The 24423-nt window shown below is 36.4% G+C and overlaps 1 protein-coding gene across 1 annotated transcript in view; it reads left to right on the forward strand.

Annotated features, from left to right (window-relative positions):
- The first annotated feature begins 5090 nt into the window (after positions 1 to 5090).
- The window catches only part of LOC663672 (EGFR adapter protein), a 109718-nt gene continuing 90385 nt past the window's right edge, over positions 5091 to 24423 (forward strand). The window contains exon 1 of the mRNA XM_015984963.2: positions 5091 to 5514. Coding sequence (XP_015840449.1) covers positions 5476 to 5514 — 39 coding nt within the window. The 5' untranslated portion in view covers positions 5091 to 5475. The remainder of the gene's footprint in view (positions 5515 to 24423) is intronic.

A 24423-nucleotide genomic window follows, 5' to 3' on the forward strand; every position in this document is an offset into this window, starting at 1 on the left:
GACTCTGGCAAGAGTTAAGTTTCCTTAGGCAAAGTTCCATGCCGGAAAAGAGGAAAAAGCTCGGGTCTGGAACTATAAAAGTGTCTCTCGGCCTTAATCTTTGTCGAAGTATTTCTTGGTTTATTTTCAAGTTGGCAGAACGTCGCTTGAAATATGCAATAATTTGTGATTCAGTTCTTTGTAGAGTACACTTCCGTCCAGTGTGGTCGAAAACCCGCATAACTCATTTAACTTTGTATTTGTCCAGAGTTTCACGTCAAATTATGAACTCGAAGAATCTTGAAAGTTTGAAGTGTCTTGTAGCAACAAATCCAGTTTGATTCCGTTCATGGATAGAGGTATCGTGGATTATCTCCATTATTTCTCACATCAAACAAACCTGACGAAAATCCGAACCGGGGTCGATGTTCCGCCGGTGAAAAGTGTTTTGACAAAGAACATCCTTTGCGGATTAATGTTGGAAGCGATTATTTTTGCTGTGAAACGGCGTCGACGGGGTGTGCGTGTCGCTCCAAAATTTAATTCGACGCTCATGAGTTTCGTCGATTTTCCTAGTCGCGTGTTTAAGGTGGCTGAAGAGGAGAGCACTTTAGTCAAGTTAATGGTTGGCAGAAATCAATTCTGCAGTAACGTTTAGGAATGGCGTGCCAGGCCGCATGCCGCGCGAGCCTGTCGTGCCTTCTCGCATTCTTTGCCGCCAGTTACCCACCTCTCTAAAACACTGCCTCCTCCGCATTAACATATTTTTATAGTAAATATATCGGAACAAGCTCGTCATTATTTTGAATACGTCAACGTCTTGTTTGCTCGATTTTCGACTTTATAACGACCCCTTCACCGAAACTCAAGTGCCCCGTTCACACCCTCGAACGTACTCAATCGCAATTTCACAAAAATTGGGCGCCAAAGACTGCAATAATAAATCTGTAATTCAACGGATTTGCTGCAAAGCAATACGTTACCAAATACTTTCAAAGCAAGACGATTTAGTCAAGCTTTTTTCTAGAAAATTTATTTAGGGGCAAGTTATATAACATTAAGAGACACTCCAAACTAGAGACGTTTCCTACAAAAGCCATTTACAACAATAGAGGTTGGTCCCGATATATCCCGCCAATTAAAATCCAGTAGGTAATAGGTGACTATGAGTAGAACTCATACACAATTATTTTTACAAGTAGTCTCTACATTTTAGAAATAAAAAGTATTGAAAATTTAATTAATTAATTACTTTTTAAAAAAACACAAAAATTGTTATAAGAGAAAAATTATGTCTTAGTTTTTACAGAAAAAGAATGTAAATTTTAACGGTTTCCAATAGATTTATCTTTTATGAACCTTTGTCACATTTGATTGGCGATGGTGGCAAAGTGGGTATATTATTATTTGTCATTGCAATGTAAATAAAAATTTGAGTTTGCTTTCGATAAACCTGCTCTTAATCTTTAAAATCTTTTTTAATTTTTCGTTGTTTTTTGCATTTTTTTAGCTGTAAATTTTTTTTATAGTATTACCTAGTAATTGGTGTTTTTATTTTGGCTAAAATATTAATAAAATATAATTAAAACGTGATCAATTACAATTATTACAATTTATTAAAAATATTTCTATTAATTAGGATTCACAAAACGAAAGTTTAATGTGCTACATAAGTGGAATTTGTATCAGCCTTTTGCTATGGCAAAAATAAATAAATGTTTCTTCAGTCGTTTAAGTCGAGTCGTTGTAACCGAAGTCTTCCTACTGTTTTTTGGAAAAAAAGTCCCCACTGAAAATAAATGTAACACCAGACAAACCTTCATGTAGGTGAAGATAAAAGTAAGCGATCATATTTTTAGTTGCGTCATTATTTTAAGACACCTACAAAGTATTATTTTAAAGAGATTGTTTGTTCCCAGAAACTAACAACTATCAACTGGCGGAAAGGCTCGTCTGTTGTTTTGTACATACATGGAGTCTTATTACGTTGTAAGAGTATTGTTCTTACATCGACATACAAGGCAAATTTAATTATCACTTTTTCGCCGCAAGTTGCTCAATTGGGAAAAGTCTCAATTTAGATAAGTGCATTTTATTAGATATTTTAAAACGGAGCGCCCCTTCTTGGCCAATAGTAGGATCTTATCGCTTCAATTTAATAATTCCTCCCTATTTCTGAAACAACATTATTGCAACTCACTTGCATGCATTCTACACCCTCATCCATAATGCATAAGATGCGGTTTTCCAGTAGTTCCGAAACTTGATAATGCCATATGTACGAGGACACCTCCTGTATAACAATATAATGCAGTCGATGTTTATAAATTTATCGGAATTTCCGTAGTTGCTAATTTAATTGGCGGAATCGCTGTAGAGCTCCATGTTAAAAGTTTAATTCGCTAAATTCCGAACGAGGAGCAAAGATGGTGTAAGTTTTATCAAGCTTTTGGATTTATAGAGAAATCGAATTTATTACGCGGTGAGTTTTGCCTTAGATTCCCGCCATCCACAAATAAATTGAATCAACGACAACTGGCATATAACAAATGTTTGCCAGTCTTTCCACGTAGATTAAAGTTATTTAAAATGAAGTAAGTATACGATGTGGTTGGGGAGTTTTATATTTCATGAATTGACAAAAAAACTGTTTTCGGGAAACTTTCCAGAATATAAATGATTGCAAATGAATCTCTCCGGCGTAACGTATACATAAGCTACCTTCAGCTGAATGGGGTCACATTGCCAGTTACACAATGCGGATTGACGACAATGTTCTCGGGGATTGCAGTTGCTAGTTCGCGTTTTTCATCCGGATGCGTTCAATGGAAATATTGACGATCAATCAGCGCTTAATCCGGGACGGTCGACCAATCCTACTCATTATATCAGCCGAACCGGAAAGCCTGCTCCAAAACAACTATAATTGCATTTTTTACAAAAACACAACGTTTTTCTTACTGTTGCTCTAATTGGAACATTAATCCTCACTGTATTATTTACAACGGGGTGTTTCCCATAATTTTAATTTCTCGCCAAGCTACCGGTGCAGTAATTGACTGAATTTTTCCCGCTGTCTTACCGTTTCCAATTAATTGGAACACGAATTTTTAGGGATTTTTTTGCGCTTTGCCAATATTAACTGGAACTTTTCTTTAAACAGAATGATTGATTTACTACAATTTTAATCAAACTTTAAATTTGCAGAATTTAAACAAACCAAACAAATTAAAAATTATAAAATTTTTATTTCTTTCTCTACCCCTAGTAAGGGGTACTTATCAGGTAATTATCACAAAAAAATGGTCACCTATTATAAAAGTTTACAATTTCGAAAAACTTTCGCTTCAGTTTTAACTGTTTTACTAGTAGCTAAAGTTAAAGGAAAAAATAATAAATGAAAAAATAATAAAATAAAATAAAAATGAAAAAATAAAAAAAAACAAAATAAAATAATAACTAAAAATTATTTTAAGTAAGACAGGGTGTTAGTATCTACTTTTCCTAATCGCTGGGACATCCTGTACCTCAGAATGTAAGTTTAAAGTCGCATAAAATTCACATTCTTGTCGAGCAGATCTTATTTTAGTAAATGTTACATTCTGACACCATGGTAACATTGTTTTTTTGAATATTAATGTTATTTTTAATTTTTTAAAATAACAACCAATATTTTTGTTTACTGTTGTTTTTGAAAGTATACTTCTTTATCATTCTGGTAAGAAGTACATAAAATAACAAAATTACAAATATATGTAAAGTATAATTTAAAAAACTTTACACAAAAGACTTTTATTATTTTATTCCTGCCTTATTTTATAAGAAGCGATTGTTTTTTTTTAAAGAAATATGAACTGGTAGCGTCTGCACAGTTTATTATTAATTCTGTCTCTAGACATGTCTGAGGACATATGTGGTTAATGTAAATAACAAACAAAAGCGGACCTAAAATACTGCCTCGCAGCAACGTTTGATTTATAAATCAAATTATTTTTTTATAACTGTCTGGTGACATCTTGAAGACAAATATGGTTCCAGCCATTTTAGTGCCGTACCTCTTATCCCATTTCGTTCAAGTAGCTCTAATAAAGCCCTAGAATCCCTAAATAGATCTTGGAACAAACACATTTTTTTCTTTTCAAAGTATTTAATATATTCAACGGGTGATGGATGAAATCAAAAACCAGCAAAGCAGTTCGCTGATTGTTAAAACAACGTGTCAGGGGAGAGCAGCTATCAAATTACGCATTTTTGCCGCAACTAACCAACAGCGGTTGTTGAACAAATCACTTCTACATAACTTACTGCATATTGATTCACAGAAAAAAATCGATAGAGGTGAAAAAAAGGGACCGTTTTGGAAAGAATAAATTAAAACGTTTCAGGCAGATTTACCAAATGTAAGAGAAACAAAGAAAAATTAAAATCAATAATTTTAACAATACCACAAACCAAGTGAAATTTATAAAAGTTAAGGACCTGCCAAGGACGCTTTTGTTGTGATTTGAGATCACTATCCCACAAAAGTCAAGGACTTTCAAATAATATGCTAATAAATTCATGTGTCACCGTAGGGAGTCCAGCACACTCTACTCTTACGTTTACGTTTTAGAATTTACTTACAATTAAAATATATAAAAATACCGGTCTCACGTCTACATCCATGGAACTCCTAACATAAATTGTTTCGTTGCCCTTCACCAGAAATCATACGTTTTGAATTAAAAGTATTAATGTAAGAGTGGAGATAACCTTTTAAGTCTTTTATTTAGTTACAAAGAAGCTCTTGACAAAGAAGCATATTAAAATTTAACGTGACAGACTTTAATGGTTTTGACATTAATCCTTTGAAAGGCTCCTTTTCTATCCTCAGCCTTTTTGTTGATTTTTGTAACAAAATTAAAAATTGAGTTTTTTAAGTGTTCCGTAGGATTTTTTTAAATGGTAGCACAAATTTCAGTCTTGTGCAGATTGCAAGCATTTGAATTTCTCGATCGGATGGATGTCTCCTAAAAATAGTCCGGGTCCTTGCAGAAAGTGCAGCATGTCCGAGTGAGCGACCGCTAACCGGTTCAGCCATCGAAAAGACACCAAGCAGCAGTGTTAAGTCTGGTGCAGACCGCTTCAGTTGCAGAAACGTTTGCGTCGGTGTCCTAGATGGCCACTCCTGAGTCCGTCCTCGGCCCGGGGCGCCCGCGATTGACCGTAGTTTTGCAGCACGTGCTGGCAACTTGTTGCTGCTAACCGGCCCGGTCCTGGACGAAACCGCGAAGGATATTTTTGTGTCAGGATCACGTTCCTGCGAATCCTTCATGTGATGTGTAATTAGGCGTCCGCCTTTCGCGTTGATTACATCGGTGTGTTCGTGCTTGGTGGCGTTGTGTTGTTATCGACAGGATAAATACAATTAGCGGTGATCAAAGTGAGGTGTAGATAGCGATATGCTACCGCCTGCATGTTACGTGACCTTTGTGCGCGTTGCTCTTCTTCACAAACATGCCGGAAGGATTCCCTCGGACGTTTTCTGACATACAGGTAACTACTATTGACACGTAAAACAAATATTTGGGGTTTCATGTAGCATATGCGCTCCCCTTGCAGCTGAAGTTATGCGAAGATGCCGCCAATTTGCACAAGTTCAACCTAGCTTCCCACTCGACAAATAAATTTTACAAATTCGGGCGGTTTTACCGCTGCTTACACAAATTACGCTGGATTGAACATTTATTTATTCGCTTTGCCTTTTATGTAGCGGGTTTGTTTTTATTTGTCTTGCCTGCAGGTAAACAACGCCGTATTTACGCTTAAGCGAAATATGCAATTTAAAAGTTTTCAATTTTTTCGAACACCAATCAATAATAAATAAACATATTTTTACATGAACTACAAACTGTTACAAAAGCACAAAGTGGATCTCTACTTGCAAGTAGGGCTGTCACTTGTCTCCGACACATTAGGTCGGAGCAAGCCAGGTCAAAAATGAAAGCAAAAAATAAAAAAAAACAAAAATACATTTGTACCAAACGTAAAATAAATGTAGAATGTAGAATAAAAATTTAAAAAATATGAAAATTTCTATTTAGAAATTCTTATGGGCAATTTTTAAGGAAGGAATATAGAACTGAATAAAAAATTTAGAACTCAAAATACAGAAACAATAAAAAAGGTAAAAAACAGATTCAAATTCTATAAATCTATAAATTTGAGATTTAGAACCGGAAATTGTGAGCTTTTAAAATTCTAAAGCTTTGGAATTTCCTATAATCTGACAACCTTTATTTATCCTTAAAATCTAGATTTGATAGTGTGAGGTTTCTAATAACTAGTAACACAAATACTAGGTACATATCTCCGTGTTTTTGAATTAAAAAAAGGTTTTGTAAACCTATAAAGCGACGTCTAAGAATTGTTTAGAAGTATACAATTTTAACCTGTAATTGAAGAGTCATAAATGTGATAGATTTCTAAAGAAATAGAGGAATCATCAAATTTCGAATATATTAGAATTTAGGATTTGAAATTAGGATGGTCTATATAAATATTTCAAACCTAGAATCGTAAGAAATCTGATTTTAGAATAAAAAAATTTTAATCTTTATTCTCTAGAAACGTAGAACTGAAATGAAGAAACTTTTTCTAGACATTTAAACGTATAAAATTATCCAACATCAAAAAATTCAGGACGTTTTTAAAAAATACTCAGTACCTCGATAGAATTACTCGTATTTTCTAGTAACATATCGAAATTGCATAAAAAAAATAACTAGTAAGGTTAAAGAATTTTTATTTTAAGTAAAGGCGGTTAGTAACTCTACTTGTAAGTTATAATTTTGGTAGTACTTATAAATTTACTGAAGTACATTATAGAAAATATTTCAGTAAAGTACCAAACAAGCGTTATTAAATGATTAAATTAATTTGACCAATCACTCGCTAACTTGCCTCCCTATCATTATACGCAAAAGCTCGATCATCTTTGCTTATCACCTCTTTCATCTCCCGACGTAATAACAAGTTTTATCAAACATGCTGAGCAAATAATAATTTTTCAATTTTTAATTACAAGGGGTAGGTATGCAGCCGGTATATTTTTAATAAAGTACAATATCAGCTATGTTAAATTTTTCTAGGGAGAAATTAATTCAGCTTAATTAATGTGAGAGTATAACTATACTTTCGTTTAGTTGAAATAAACGAAACCAGATAGAGAAGTCGTTTGATAATAAACAGGTCAACATGGACATTAAGTCTAAATTTTTACTCGATATAAAATCACCCTGTTTTTGACCTTCTGTTAGTATCCATTGACGAGAAAGCTAACGGACGTTCAAATGGTCATTGAAAATCGAATATATTGCTTTCATGTCAATGTCCAATGCTTAAATCTCACTAAATGTTTCCATGTACCTCTCGTTTAATCAACAGTATCAACATTAGTTCCAAAAACAGGTGGACAACTTTCCCAAAATTCGTCACGTTGAAATTTAGCAAGCCAATTGTAAACAAAGCTTATTTGTCGAACGATGTATTGTTTTGGTGTATTGGTACAACCCTTCCTCTAAAAATATCAAATTTCATGAATCTACTAATATTACCTGAAAACTGCTAGCACTTCTAAAACTTATAGATTTCAGAAACTTTTCCAGCAGTTTACGTCTGTCTGCTCCATTATTTTCACTTCTATCACATGTGTACATTATTTGATCCATTGGTGTAATAAAATGTGGATGAGAATTTAAGTAGTGCCTGTTAAATTGGTGTGGGCGCAATTTTATTTTGTCCTTTTTGCTAATGGAATCTTGAGTAGGCTTTTTGGGCCAAGTTTGGAAGAAACTTTGTACTCGAGTCGTCGCGAATCGGGTCTATCGACTGCAGGATTGTAATGGCAATGTTGTAGCTGTTGTCCCCGCGCCGCCCCGTGCTTTCGAGCACCGTTAATGACAAAGTCACAGCAATAATTTATGTATTGTGCTTAACACGCAGAGTAAAAAAAGCTCCTCGCCGCCACAAACTTTAAAATTACGAACGTTCATTCGAGTGGGCAAAAGCTCCCGGCAAATTTATTGGTTAGAACTAAGTTATTATTAAGTTTGCATTATCAAGTTAGTCGTTTGTTGTCGATTGTTCCCGCTTTAGCGAGTTTGGTTAGGGCCGTAGAGCGAACGCTTTCCGTCAACTCTTGGCATGCATTGGGAAACATAGAAAATCCATTAGACACATCCAAGGACCCTCCCCATTGAGACACACACACCGTGATATTGCCGGAATTTGGTTGATTGCCGCGTTCGAACTGCTACAACTCATTATATTATCGTTAAACGGGTTTTATTTTTCATGCATTTTTAAAGCGACATTTCCACCCCCGGATTATGCAAATGTGATGACCTTGAGCTTACACAGGTACGGAATCTATGAGCCGAACGAAACTAATTTACAAAATTCCTTGCTCTCAATTGAATCCAAAATAAGGTACTGATGAGGGGATGTTAACGTAATGATTTTCTTTTATTGCGGAGGAGCAATCGATACAACCTGCTTCACACAAAAAATAAATCTCGTTGTACAATGCACAAAAGCACAAGTGCTACAGTTATAACTTTAATTACGTAACAACTTGAATGCAAGCAGCAATAATATTTTGGATCGTTGAGCTGAAAAGTTCCCATTTGCAACTTTTCCTGCAGACAAAACCTCTTTTTTCCGCTTGTGTGCAAAATTAATTAATGCAATTTAGAAAAGAGTGTAGGTATTCATTCATGTTTCTTACATTCCGCATTGCAAATGACCGTCCCAGTTTCACAATGCTACAGCCGATGACGCTTCCAAAAAACGCACTCTCATCTAAATACTTTCAAACACCGTTAATTCCGACCACGAACAGTTTAAATCTTCTCATATTTCTGATGACAACCGAACGGTTTTTAACGCATAATTAAGCAACATCAAAAAAGAATAAAATAAACACCAAGGTGGAGTCAGTTGCGGTTTCCATAAAACTATCGACAAAGGAAATATTTAAACGTTTCTTTGTGTGCAGACGTGTGGTGCGTGCTCAAATGCTTCGATGCGTGTCTAGCAACTGCAACTCATTGATGAACAATTTTATTTGCTTCTACCAAGTAGCCATCCTTTATTTTATGTTAATTTAATAGTTCCGGCCTGATATGAATATTTCAATTGAACATTCGCTGAAATCCAAACAAGACTTGCGTTAAGTTCTTTCTTCAGCAAGAATGAGACACGTTGTGGTGATTTGTCACCGGCCAGAGACAGTCAAACGAACGTGTTTTGTCATAACAAGAAAAAATATTTTCACGATCTGAGTTAGAAACGAGACCCGCTGTATCTATCAACGAATGTTTTAAATTAAGATCGGTGGCATTTTCTATAACCACTAATCAGAAAGTCACGCAATAAAGATGGCACTTATTCGCCATTTGATAGCCGTTAAGCGGATGTCTTGGTGAACGGAGATCAGTAAATCACTTCGGTGACATAATCAAGAGATACTTCGGAGGTAACATAAAGGTTCACGTCACGATTTAAATTACAATTCGGGGAAACCATTAGTGAGACTTTTAAAATACTCCGGATTTCGATAAGACGATACGAGAAACGTATTTGTACGCTGTGTCAGATCGAAAATGTGCTACAAGAATATATCCGCTACGTCAGGTTGGCGTTCTCCGGGAAGTCTCAATAAATACTCCTAGGACGCATCTACCCAATAAAAATCTGCCGCCAGATTGATGCTTGATATCCATTACGGTGCGCAATAGAAAAAGCTTAATAAGCTCACCTTCTGAACCTCGCTGAAATTAAACCGTTCTATAATACACGCGAGGAATTTCAAGACAATGCACAAATGAGAATGACATGCAAGAATTTAACAAAACGGATACGTATCACACACTTGACCTTTTAACTGGTTTACGTTTCGATACTCCTCTTAAAACCATCTAACGGTATCGAAATGTGATATCTAAAATTTTTCTTAAGAAACAAAACTATTACTGGTCTATGAAAGCCAAGAATGTTAATAACGTGCTAAATGTGTCGACCATGGGTCACGGGTTCGATGGTGTTTAACCCACGAATCATCTTTTTAGCATAAGACAGTCAAAAATTGTAAACAAGAAAATTTTGAGGTTTGCATCGAACTGAAGGAAATGTTGTGTTAGTGAAGTAAGTTTTGTGAATAATCATGGAGTTTGCGAGCACCACCTCAAACGAAGAGATAAAATGAAACACTAAAAGGCGGCAATTTGTCACAAGATAGACAGTGCCTTGACAAAAACAAGTATCTGTCTCAGCATAAGAGGAATATCTTCATGGAAAATCACAACAGCGATGGCGTAAAATTCGATAAGGTCATAAACGTATTTGAACGTTCGTGTATTGAATAAGTCTGGCAAGCAAATCGATTTGTTATTTGACTGGTGGAAACCTGGCACGTCCGACTTAAAACCGGCTTATTTATCGTTAAATTTTGACGAAATCTTCGTTTTTATCTCCCGAGATAGCCCAACTCCGCGATTCTATTCAAATTCCGCTTTGCCACAAAGGACATTCAGCTCGTTTGAATAGATTTGCGAAAAGTTATCTGTAATGCCCGCGAAATTGCATAATGTTTGCTTAAACTATAAACGATTACGCCAATAAAGGTTTTCGAGCGGGCCGATAAACGACATGCAGAACTGGTTTAATTAAGATAGACGACATGCCATTATCTATCTGATTTTGCTTAGGGCTTCGGTCGGCGACGTGTGATTTTATTCGTCGCAGTCGAACCTCTTCTCATCGCGAAGACATGAGCCATGAAACTACTTCTTTGTGGCATCTAATTTTAGAGGTGAATTCACTAAAGACTCGTTAGTTCTCTACAGGAGATAACTTTTAATGCGTTGCGCCGAAAATCCATGCCTCCCTCTTTTGATTCCTCTAATTTTTTCACCGGCAAAGCTACCGTTTCAAAATCTGATCCATTAGCTCCATTGCTTGAAAAATTGACGGCGAAATATTCACGGCGAAGCTTATCCGCTAAATAAATTTTCCTGCAATTAGAGAGAGTGCATGCTCAACCAGCGGAATGGTCGATAAACAATACAGAACATGCACTAACAGTCACAAAACTCATAAGGTCGTATGCAGACCACTTTTACTTCGCAAACTTACAAACACACTAATAAGGAAACATAAAACGGACACTTAGTGTAAATAGTGATAAAGGAAGAATTTTAGAGACGCAAGATTACTTGAAATGGTAATGAGATGCTTTGAGCAAAAACTGTTCCGATCTGTAAATTGCCATCAACAGCCGTTTATTATAAATGAAGTACTTACAGTTTAGTGAAGATGTTTGCTAAGCGGCTTGTACGAAAGACACCATTTGTGATAATTACTAGTTTTAACCTTGGATAAACGATGTCTATAAACAACAAACGTACTTAATTTGCTACCAATAACACCCAAAAACTACACAGCATTAACCTTAATTTAGTATCCATAAAACTGTCCGATAGAAATTAAGTTCCTCAAAAGTCTAATTTCCAATCTCTAATTGGAGGTACGGCCTTGGTGATTTTACAATTTAACGTAATCTTTGGACCAATAACCGTATTTTTTTTGAAGAACCTGATTAACTTAGTGATTGAGAAGCTACAAGGTTGCTCGGTATTTGCCCACAAATTAATTAATATTAGCCGAAGTCTTAACAAATTACTGAAAGCAATTATAATTTGTCTTGAAAACGTTCTCATTTACAAGTAAATGCAACAACAGCAGGGAATTTGAATAATAAACAGTTATTTCATCCTTTATGTGCCCTGCTGTCAAAATTTCGACAATGTGTGTCTGCCAGCGAACATATGAAGTTTCCCGACGTGAATTAGATGGACCATAATGCCGGAAATAATAAAGAGTTCGAGAACAATGTCCGAAAGCATCGCAATAAATTACTCCAGAAATGAATAGTGGCGCATTTCAGCGCACAACTTCATTCATTTTTTACATTGCAAACTCATGTGGAGACAACAGTGAATGCCCGGAGCCGAGTCCTGATACCGGAGTCAGACATGAAGTGAGAAACAGCACCGGAGGTAAATCACGCGGTGTCCGCTCTGCTGGATCGCTATCTTGTCTGAGGTGGCCGCAAGTAGTTACCGCCCTTCTCCTTAGCTCCTGTTAAGTCAGATAACAGGATAACGGCCTGTCGCCGGCGGCCACTTCAGCTGCCCGCAAATCCCGCTTGTAACTTACGCCCCGGATGCCCGCGATAATCCCAGCTTCAATAACAAATGCTCCTGTATCTCATAATCTGATTTTCTGCTGATAGAGTTGTGTCGGCCGCGTTTTCTTTCAGCCGATCGAAAATAAGCTGCGGTCAAGGACGTCCAAATTGTTCAAAACCTCGCGAAATTCATTTGTCATATTCATTCATTCATTAGTATACATTGCTTATATCCTACAGTGCAATGAAAAAAATAAACAAAAAATTGGATATCGTTTGTTGAAATTATTAAATTACAAATAAATAAATAAACACAAAAACAGGATCGCATGGACGTATGTCCAAAAATGCTTCCTAAAGGATCTAGAGCCTCCTAAAGATAGGTGGCAAGCTGAAAATTTTATCTCAGTAAACGGTTGAAATAGATCTTAACCGCAAAGGAAACCGGTACAAAAGAGCTTTAAAAAAATACCAGAAATCGTCTTAAGAAGTAATTTCTAAAATGCTTTACAAAAAAATTAATTTAAGGAATATTTTTTTTTCTATATAATAATTACTGTGTATAACATTTGTATAAAATATAATTATTACTTGTATAATAATAATAATTACACAGCATTAACGTACTATGGTAATAAAAAAATTGGAAGGTAAATCGAACAAGTCCTGAAACAGGACCACATAGGATTGCAGTTCAGTTGTCCCAGTTTGTCCCACTTTTTGTTGGCGAGATTTGTAAAAATTAAGTCTCGTCTGTTTCGCCCTCTACATTAATTTTCGGCCCTCAAGTAATATGAAAAATCCGGGATCGTTCTGGGCGCTCCGACAAGACATTCGCTCCCGTAACGAGGATATAAAGTCCGCCCAGATGATTTACTTGTAATTTCAGAACAATATCAGGATGTCTCTGCTTCCGAACGCCGTTCCAGGCCTGTTTTTCTGTATTTTCCGGACGTGGAGCAAAAACCTGACGCAAAAACTCCTAATATGATATATCCTTTTCGTAGGAAACGCCCTGGTCCCTAGCGGCAGGAGCACCTGGGCTCTTGTCCTGTCAACAAACCGTGTCTTGCACACATATGCAGGAAACAGGTTTCAAAGCGGTGACCTTCGTACACTCCTTGCAATACGCTTTCATTTACATTCGAGAACAATCCGTTTTTTGTCTCCGGGATTCGATTAAAGTTAAGGCCATTGCCCAGAGACACTGATGCAGACTTGAGAGAGAACCGATAACTCTAGCCCGGAGCCAAGGAACCGAATTTCCTCCTTGTGTGTGTATGTGCACTTTCGTAATTGACGATGCTGCGGTACTACAGATCCCGCACACAGATAAAACTTTCAGAAACATGTCTAGGCAAATGCACAGCTTTTAATTATACTGTCAGAGTATTTATCTAAGAAGCGAACGGATTATTAATCGTCTTATTAATTGACATTAAGAAACGTGGAATCTGAAAAAAGGTTTCAAGACCTATTACTTCCGTGATCTCTGCACAAAAACACTAGGTATAGAAAGAGATGACTCATTTAATAAAGTCCCGTCTCCACTCACTGGAAAGCGATTTTTTGACGTATTTTATAAATAGCGCTTGGTAAAATAAAAATAGAGTTCCTTTATCAGAATATGCTTTGGTACAACTTTCAGTAGATTTGCCCAGTGTAATTAAATTCAGTGAACCGTTAAAGGTCATATTGGAGAGAAAACGACGCTAGTCTGTGGGGTAAACCTACATAATGATACAAGGCAGTAATTGTAGTAACGAGGAATAAATTCTCGCTTTGAATTGAAATATAATTGGTTCCGGAAAGGGTTTGTTGGTGGCTGTTGCGAAAAATTGAAGTTAATTGATGAATTGTGTATAAAACAACTTTTAACTTTTCAGAACATTTCTAATTGGGATAAGCTGGCGATTGTATAAATTCTATAAATAAAATTTGATTCGATTATTTGAGAGGGAAGTATTTACAAAGAAAAATCGTTAATTAATTTAGTAAGTTGAGATAATTAAAGCGTTTTCTAACTAAAGCAATTGGAACGAGCTTATTGGATTAGATCTTGCTCGACATCACACAGAATCGAACGACTGTCTGCCGTTTGGGCATTAATAACCTTTTTCCCTCATTAATGGCTGACATAAATTTTCTCTAAAGCCGTTTGCAATTCGTATAATTCAAAGCTTCTTTCGCTACCTTGCAAATATTTGTCACGAATCGTTTCTTCCGTACCTGCCTGGCGTTGTGTTGGGATTAGGTGAACGTGTGAGAGTGGTACTTAATTAAAAATGTCACTCTCGGTAATACTTCAAGAGCTGAAACCGCTTGGGCCTCGTTTTGGCATCGGTTTAGTTTAAAATGAACAGCACAAAAGCTGGAGTAATGTGTTGGCAAAGAATTAGAGCGGTTTTTTACCAAATGGGATGCTGATTTATGTATCCATAATAATCTTCTGCGGTCGTATGTCTTCTGGGAATATCCCGAGGAAGTGTCCCGGTCGAAAAAAGTTGAGACGTAAACGGGTCACCGATTCGCACACGTCGATAATTTTGTATGATAACTCATTTACGTCTCAGTCTCAGGGCGATTGCTCGTCGAGATCTTTATTTTGTAAAACAGAATCGAAGCAGAGGAGCACACGAGTCGGTAATAGGATTGTGCAGCAAAGCAATGATCTAATAAAGCAAGCACCTCTGGGATTTGTTCAGCCGTGAGTCGTTTCACCTCGAATCAATTTTGTAATTAGGGCGTCAGAGTGCGGTCAGTCGTGCGTCCCCCGGTAATTCCTTGATTGGGAAATAACTCGTTAGTCAAGAACAGACGTACGCGTAATTCCCGGTTTAAATGATCGCCTCTTTGCGAATTCCTCGGCCCTTTGTTTGCTCGATATAATGGCCCGAGATGCAGCAGATTCCACTTTATTATCCGACAACGAGGACGCCCTCGACCGTGTGACGGCTCGGACAAGGATGATCTAACTCTTCGGATCGGACTTTAGCAAACGGAATCATTTATTTATGCCAACAGCTGGGTCCCACCATGTCATGAATTAAACAAAATTGTGGCACGCTGCTAACCACACCTCAATCAGGTGGGTGGCTCGAAGATGTCTTTGCCGAATTTCACATACACCGGAGATAAATCAGTTACAATTCCGGATGCAACTTACCTAACGTCATTGCTGGTTGTATTGAATGCATGTAAACTAATCAATCCAACATAACTGATCTAGAATGCAGCACAAAGCAGCGCTACTGACGACGAGTGGATCAGTAATTTATCGAGAGACCATTAAACATCTAACTTAATTTTGATGGACTCCCTAGATAGCCATTTTTCTACTTTCTCAGGATCATGAACTAGAGCTTGCTTTAAAGTTGTTTTGGCTTTTCTACGACTTTGGATTAATCTCACTGTGACCTTTTACTACTGATAGACCAGCATTTTTCTTTTAACGTGTGCTTAATTATGTTAGTAAATCAAAGAGATGTTCTCAAAGCAATTGGCTCAAAAGATTACGTTGCTTTTTTCATTTATGTAATTTCACTTGGAGAGATTTCTACCTTTTTTCCTATTCAAAAGTTATTCATGATTAACAAACCATCAAAATATTTTGATTTTTTTTATCTGTATTTAAAACCAAAAACGCTTGCCTCACAGAGTACTTCGCTGAATCAAAAGTTACACTATTCCACAAGAGCAAAATAACAAAATGTGTGGGTAAAATAAGTGGAACGACTGACTATTATAAAATGCGAATACAATTTTATTTTAACGTTGGTATTTTTTCGTATTTCAAAATATTTCTTCGAAATTACTAAATTACGACTATTTTCAAACGATTCCGATTATGTAGCCTGAAGTTCACTAGTTTTGTGAGATTTTCCAAGCAAACAAAAAATCGCCAAATGAGCTTCAGTTACGTTATTTCAGGAAATTATTAGAATTGTCTGAAATAACGTAACTGAATGTTTTAGCTTTAATAACAATAATAATTTATTGACGGTATATTTACTTATGCAATAAACAAAACAAATAAAATTAACATCTAAATAAAAATACAAAAAAGAAATATAAATTTGTTATGCATTGGAACATGGAAACTGGCAAATGTGGGAACATAAATAGACAAATTATTCAAGAATTTGTAAATAAAACATAAATCAAACGATCTTCTTCATGCTTCAAGTATTGAAGTATTGCAAAAATAGCTATAATCAATAATAATAAGTCTAAATTACGTTATGTCAAACAGATGCTATTAACAAAATGGTTTCCCTTCAAACTATACTAATAAATTCTTATTTATTGTCTTGAAAAAGCCCCAAAAGAGGTGGCGGAACGTCGACAATAAAAATTATATAACAAAAATAAGCCTATTTGCCTTTCCAATAATTAATCACAGTATAATCAAAGTAAGCAGACGATAAACTGCAGTTATGCAGTCGTAGATAAAAGATAGTATTCAATTCGTATACATTGGGGTATATTACACTCTAAAATCGTTCACTGTGCTCTCTCGTATTCTTAACAATTCTTGTGTAATTTATTTAGCAATATACATTATAACATCAAAAATATCAATTTAAGCAAGCTGAATTATTTTATGAAACCTCCGTAAACCTCCTGAAATAAGACGTTGGCAGTCTTTGTCTCATATAACTTATAAGGTGCTCTATAAAATAGTTTGACATTTCTCGCTTGTTCTAAATTTTTACACTTGCTTATTGAAGGACTTCCTGATCGTAGTGTTAGGTTGTTTCGACACTGTGAAGTGTCGCCGTTCCGCCGGTGCTGCGGTTGCCCATTCCCAGTTGGGAAAGGGAAACGTATGGGACAGGGGAATTCCGTAAGCATCGGATAATAATAAGGTGTATGCGTTGTTCTTGAACGTTTCGTTGGTCGGGATGTCAAGAAGGGCGCCGGTCTGTGGCTACCGGTCGGTCGGGAATGCGGCGGTGGTGGAAACCGCAACAGCGGGGGGTGGACAGCCTGAATGATGAAATCATCTCCCAGCGGTCAAAGGTCCGCAGTGCTTTGACCTCCACCGACATTGCGAGTGGAGGAAAACCGCAACAGTACGTTCAAGTGAGCCATACTTCTTCACCCTATTACCGCCGACGAAACGAACAGATATAAACAGCCCCGACGCGACTCGAGCATCCTTAATAAGCTGCCCTCATCGCACGACTTCATTAAAACTTGGAACACGCCGTTTTGTTATTACGAGCAGCTGGCCGATTACTACAGACAATCGTAACGAAGTCACCGATGATTGATCATTCCCAGGAATTTTTTCCGCCTTGACGCGGAGTTTTTCATAAACAAAGCCACCAAATGAAGCGTGGCTGCTACCAGACATGATACCATTTCATCTTGTTGCCTTTTTACTCTCTTCACGTCTTCTTCTGATCGGTATCATTAAAACCAACAAAATGAGATTCGAGTGTCGTATTTAGACAGTCTTAGTTGAAAGCAAAGTTAAATTAAACAGTCTAATCTCCTTTGAAAAGGTCGAAAACTTGACAAAGAACGCATTTCAAAGCAGTTTTTAGTATCCAACTCAAACAAAGCACAACAATCAAAATTTATGGAAAAATGCCTAACACAAAACTCACTTAATTAAGACGACTGGGGTAAATAGTCAAGTCGTTAATGCTGAACTCAAAAATTTCACCTGGAAATGTGTGTTTCACATTCCAATGAAAGGTAGATTTAATTTCAGTGCATTGCGATCGAGTCTACTGTAAAAAGAGCAAACTACTCCATTCAAAGATGCCGGAAATGCGGTCTAAACCCTTTCCGGAACGATAAAAAATGTGCTCGTTTAATCTTAATTCGATGTGGTGTTGTGTGAAGAGGAACTGGAGAAAATATCCGCTTTAATTTGCCGACATGACGTGCGGCTGATTACAGTTTGCAGGTGTGTGTAATAACACTGCTCTAGCTGTTTATGTCATGATGGTGATTCTACTACATTAAACGTCGCTTAGTGGCCAACATAATTATCGAATGATTTCATGTAGTTATGTATTTATACACAAAATCATTAACTGCACGCACAGCGCTTCAAACACAGTCCACTGTTTTTCGTCTCATTTCATTAGTAACTACTTCCTAATGATTTGTGGACTATGTGTGGCAGTTTGATTGTCGGCTAATGCACTATTCATAATTTGGCAATGTTTAGTTCAAATTCATTGAACGGCAAACATGTCATTCACTCTCGTCAGGATAATACAGATGATGTGAGTAAGTCTATGATGATGTAATTAAACCGATGAGCAGGGGAAAATCAATAGGGTTGTATAAAGTGCACTGGAACTGATACAGTTAAATAAATGCTCTTCAATACTGCCATTACAACGTCATAATTCACGAAATGATACTCGGATGCAGTTCTATCAGAATATGTCACCGAACACGGGTTTTGTGAAATGTGACTAGCTTTTGTACATTTAAATAACCTTTTGAATTGGTGAGAGATCTTACGTACCAATAGGCAATGCTTGGCCCCTGATGTCTAATCTGATATCTGAACATTTAGTTTCAACATAATGCAGCTTTTTTGAGAATAATCTTCTTGATCCAGTAACATTTTTTGGAAAATCAAGCCATTTAAACATGTTATGCTAAAAAACTGGTATAAACTGTATGCAATAAATGTCAACTGAATCTTTAGATGCACAAATGCTCATCGTGATTTATGACTTGTGATTCAGTCTTCAAGAAGCAGTCATGATTTATTTACAATTTCTTCTTGGGTAGTAGTTATGTTCGTAATTAAATACAGGTTAAATTAACAAATGAGAATGTGAAAAATTGCTGTAGTGGGATGAGAGAAAGGGGTAAAAGGACTCCAAAATTAATGAAGTGTAGACGTATACATCGTGGATCGTTTGGGCAATAAGCAAAACGTTGCAGCTTTGTCGAGTGAGTGTAATAGAAAATCTGGAGCTTCGTGAAAGAAATTACATTAAATTGTCCGACCCCAGTTTTGCCCAGACAATGTTTTATAGTAATTGTGTTTCCTTCCCCTTAACGACTTTAACTTCTAAGTCCCCGAGAGCATAGATATGGCCTAAGAACACTATTAGAACCCGCAACTCATTCGTTATTTATTCGGGTAGCAGAGATTTATGTTGCAGCTCGCTTCACACCACACATAGGAATGTGGGAAGAAACTTTGTGATTATTCTTTGACCTTTGTGTACTCGGAATTAAATTAATACTTGCATATTAAATATATGACTTATCAAAAGCTCTTCCACGAACCGCATATGTGCGAGTGCGTGTCTTATAAACAACGATGACTTTGCCCGATCCAGTTATGCAAATAAAAGAAAACGCCAACCCGTCCCAGATTGATATAACTGCAAGCTTCGTGCAATCCAAAAGAAATTCTTTCATGGGTTTCAAAGGAGGCTCTAAGATGCCGGCCTTTAATTATTGTTTATTGTTACGTCGCGCTAATTTATCTTACTTAACCGACTTCGTGAATGTCGCCCAATTTTTAAAACACTTCCGCCAAAGCATTGATGGATTCTCTGAGCCAGCGGATGAATCTGCTGAATTGCTCATCACTGATAAACGAAATCATATTACTTTCCAAAAGGAGTCTAATTTTTTTGTGATCCTGGGCAACATCCCCTTCTAATTTTACATTTTTAGCAGATATATTGTGCTGTCCCTTATTCACCCACAACGACCTATTTTTGTGACGATTGTTGCACAAAGGAACGTTCTTATTTGGCAGATTTTTTAAATGCGGCATTGCGACTCGAATAAAAGAAATTCATTTAGCTCGCGAAAAATTCATATTCATGAAATTATATCTGCTCAGACAAACGTTTATGCACAACAATGTATTAACGCAATGCTACTCTTTAAATGTAAATTGCCTCACACGTTGTAACGATAAAATAACCTGCCATAATAAAATTCTTGCACGATCCAGATGGCCGCTCCAGCACGCACATAGACAAATTCCCCACATTTTCACTGTTTGTAATTAAACCGCGAATATTAACTCTTTCATAAAGCCAGAAGATAACCATAAACACCAGATTTGGCTCATTTTCTGTGCAAAAACGTATCGTAATTTAAAATTTCCAATCTATATGCGTATATTTCTATTTTATTCCGTTCGATAGTTGCATTAATCTCCAGAAGTTTGGACGAATAGGTTACATGCCCGCATTTCCATATGACACTTGCATCCAACAATCCCTTGTTTACGACGGTAATTATACTTGCATACACACTTCAAATAGTTGTTTCCATTTTGATGTAAACCGGGTCTTACTCAGGTCACACTCTCCAGATTAATTGAAAATTACTTTTAATTCGGGTTTCACGGGCGAATCGAATATCAAAGCTTTGGCACGCCACAACTTTACATGGAACAAGCTTTCAGGAATAATGGTGTGTTAAAAATGGGATTTGGCGTAAAATATCCGTTGCAGGACTTCAAGGATCAAGGACACAAACATATCTTTCGCTAGCTTTCTCAAAATTGTAGCCTAAAGAGTGCATATGCTCGTCAACCACCGGCTTTAGCTGGATCGTTGGGAGGATGTTGTCTTTGACGTAAATGGCGCTGAATGATCTTCCACCAAACCGCCATTCGTGTTCACTGTCATAGCTTATGCAAACACGAACCGTGCAATAAATTTTTGATAGATGGATAAAATATATCAACTGTTCGATGCTACAAGACTAGACTCATCAAGCTGAAAAGTTGCAAATTCATGATTGTTACACAGAACCGTATTAATAATGAAGCTTTGCGAGCCATTCTTAGAATCTTAATAAGACAAATACAGGGCTATCCTGAGTCCTATGCACAAGAGGAAATTTCTTCAGATTTCCACTTTTCAGATTGAATCCTTTGAGTTTTTAATAATGTACTAAAATTGGGATTGCTGCTTTAATTTTTTTGGTTCGACTTTATTTTTTAGAATTTTAAACACATATTTCGAGTTTATTTATACCGTAACTACCTGAACTTTTTTAGAAATGATCTCAAAGTTGCATTGGATTTACGAGTAGCGCATTGTGCCCAGGGCCACCAAAATAACTTAGAACGGTCCTGTACGTATTGTTTTTCTTCGATTATTAGAGAATTACATCCTTAAGAATGCGCTTAAGCCTAAAATTATATCACGTAATGAAGGCGTTGTTGCGTGAAAGACACCGATCTAAAACTCGCAGTGATTGCTTAACAATTTCTCTCACGTCTATAAGAGGGAATTACGAGAAGAAAAACAATACTATAGAGGGGAAATGTTTGAGGAGCAACAACCAGAGGAGAAAAGTCAATAATCGGAGTTGTTGAAATAGTCTTTAAACAATAAGGTTATGAGTGCGTATTTTAAGCTTCTTTCTATTCCTTTAAGGCAAATCATTTTTCATAAAAATTCAACTTGTCTGACATCTCTATGTTTTGACCAAAACTGCTGCCTAAAACTTATTTTGTAAAAGCCAAAATAAGAAAAACAACATAAATACAACGAAAACAAAAATTTGGAAAAGGATAATGATTGTATGGCCAGAGTAGTCTTAACATATTATTATTAACAAATTGTGATTTCAAGAAAGTTTTGATAATGTTTATGGTGGACTTCCTTTAATGAAAGATGAAATATTGCACAAAAAGCTTTTTTTAAAAAACGACCTGACTTTAGTTGCAATTGTTTCTTTTTGACAAGTTAATACTAAGCTTTTTAAACTTAAACTTTGGTCTTTTTTATTTTTTGCGATCTAAAATTGAGACTTTAGCTATAAATCTTAACTAATAATTGCTTATAAATTCTGGTAACATTGATTCGCCTAATGGTGGTGATGAATGTGTAATTTTCATTTACTAGATTACCTCCGCGTTCCTCCGCTAAATATTTAAGGTGGTCGCGTTTAACAGATAGCTTGGCAACTTTGATGTAACGTGTGTTAATTTTTAACACAGCCACATTTCAATAAATTATTCGAAGGAGCGAGGAAGACGGTTCGATAAAAACAATTTCCTTTCACGATGTATCACCGATGATTTAACTAATAGTGGAGCAGCCATCGAAGATTTTGTCATGGCACATTTACATTTCCTAATTTAAATTCTTCAGTTCGGCATTATTTATATTGCATTAGCTTCCGTTCGTAACGCTATCCCGATGCACAGACAAACAAACTTCGACCGAGAGTTCATTAATTTCCCAATGAACAGCTGTGAAGGCGGCCCTCGTGTTGCTGCTGCGTGCCCGTCTCTTAGATTTATGTCTGTTGCTCTAGGTTGGAACAATCTAAACTCTGCCGAGAATCATCAGGGGTTTGTAAAGGATTTCAATTTTTTAAAGCCCCACCGAAGGGGAAATAAATGGGCCGCAGGAACGGACACGTCCGAGGCCACGTCGTCTGGACATTCATCCAGGATTCGGACGTGGTCAAAAATGTATGCTTCCATTCAAGCCCAAACATAAATTTGCATTAAAAGCCGAGGGAGTCGATACAGAGCGCATTTTCTTGGATAATCCCTTCGCTGTAATCAATAATCGAAAGGAGATAATTTTCAGTAATTGAATGAGATTTTCACGACTCGCGAGGCTTTCGAGGAATAAGGTCAACTTAAAAATGTATTGCCTAAAGATAAATCTTCAACTTAGTCGTTAGTGCTGGAAATAGTTAAAGGAGAGTCGAGTCTTGTAGTTTTTGTTGGCAATTCGCATTCACGCTGTATTATAAGAGGAGTTCTTATAATTAGCAGAATTTTCTCGACAGAAAATGCAGTCTATGGGGAGGAGTTATTATAAAATATTGTTATATACTCGGACAATTTGTTTTCATTAGAAGGCTATAACATTAAGCAAGAGACATTCTTGCATATTTACTGCTTAAATAAAAGGCAATTATGTGGAGAAAGCTTTGTGCTTTTTCCCCTTTATTAATTGATACGTATCTTGCTGCGACACAAAGGACTGATTTCGCAGGAAATCTTCAAAAAGAAACATAGACAAGAAACAATTTATCGGTCGTGTTGGCACATTTTTGCGACAGCGATCGCGAAAGCTTACCTGCGCCAAGTGTGGGTGATATCTTTTTATTTAACTCACCCTGTATTTTCCTACACCATAAATAACGCAAAACAACAGGTTCACGATGCCATTTTAAGTGAATTGCTTTGTCACGTTCCAATACGATTTACTGCTGATGGTATTTTACAACAATTTGTGACTACAATAACACTAAATCAGTGTTTGTTGTTACAAATACAGGTACGGTAAACATTCTCTGATTCGCATTAGTCGAATTAACTAATTTATTTACAAGTGGTTAGTTTTAAAGAGAGCTCATTCTCGGGAATTAGAAGTCCATGTAATTCCGGCCGCTTTCCTGATAACTTTCGATCACAAAAGCGACGGACTTGGAGCGGATGGAATATGTGTGGAGCAACATTGTGCTGAAATCGACATAAAATAAAGCGGGACCCCGTAATACGTCTTATGATAAGAATAAGAAACACAATCTCGACAAACGCGAACCCGAGATGGAACTGATATACTCTACTAACTCAACTCATGCAGAACGAAGCGGTCGCCAAACAATGACGATTTGATTGGACGGTTAAAGAAGTGATAACACAAACTGTTCTCTTGTATGATCACAACTCATCGATAAACACCAACATTTTGGTTGAACACATATTCGCATTACAGCTTCTCTAGATTGTGTTCGCTGCCTTAATTACCAGTTTGCTTCAACTCGTAATAACCCACGTATTTATTTTTTAAAATTAAACAGACTAGCATGTGCAATTGAATGACCTGGCCGTGTCTGGCAAGAGAGAAATTACTAAACTAACCATATTTTTCAATTTTTTCTTCCAACTTTTGAATCTGTGCTACGCTTTAACTGAAATACGTTATTCAAGAAAAGGAGGGCAAAATGAATAATTTATTAGCGAGACCTCTGAAGCTATAATGATAACTTCAGGCCTAAACGCCAGTGGCAGAAGATATGAATACATCTTTTTCATTATACTTACGATAAACATTAATGTTTTGCGACTATTATTTATATTTATATACTTTGTATGTCAATTCATTTTGCACCTATAAAAGCTTGAGTCTTGAGACAAGAGGAATTTCGTCAAAATAAGCCAAAAAGTCAAAGTATAAAAGATGAAAAAACGCAATTATTTCACATAATTTTTTAATGTCCTTTTTGCC

This window comes from Tribolium castaneum, chromosome 4, assembly GCF_031307605.1.
Source record: "Tribolium castaneum strain GA2 chromosome 4, icTriCast1.1, whole genome shotgun sequence".
In the NCBI taxonomy this organism is placed as follows: domain Eukaryota; kingdom Metazoa; phylum Arthropoda; class Insecta; order Coleoptera; family Tenebrionidae; genus Tribolium; species Tribolium castaneum.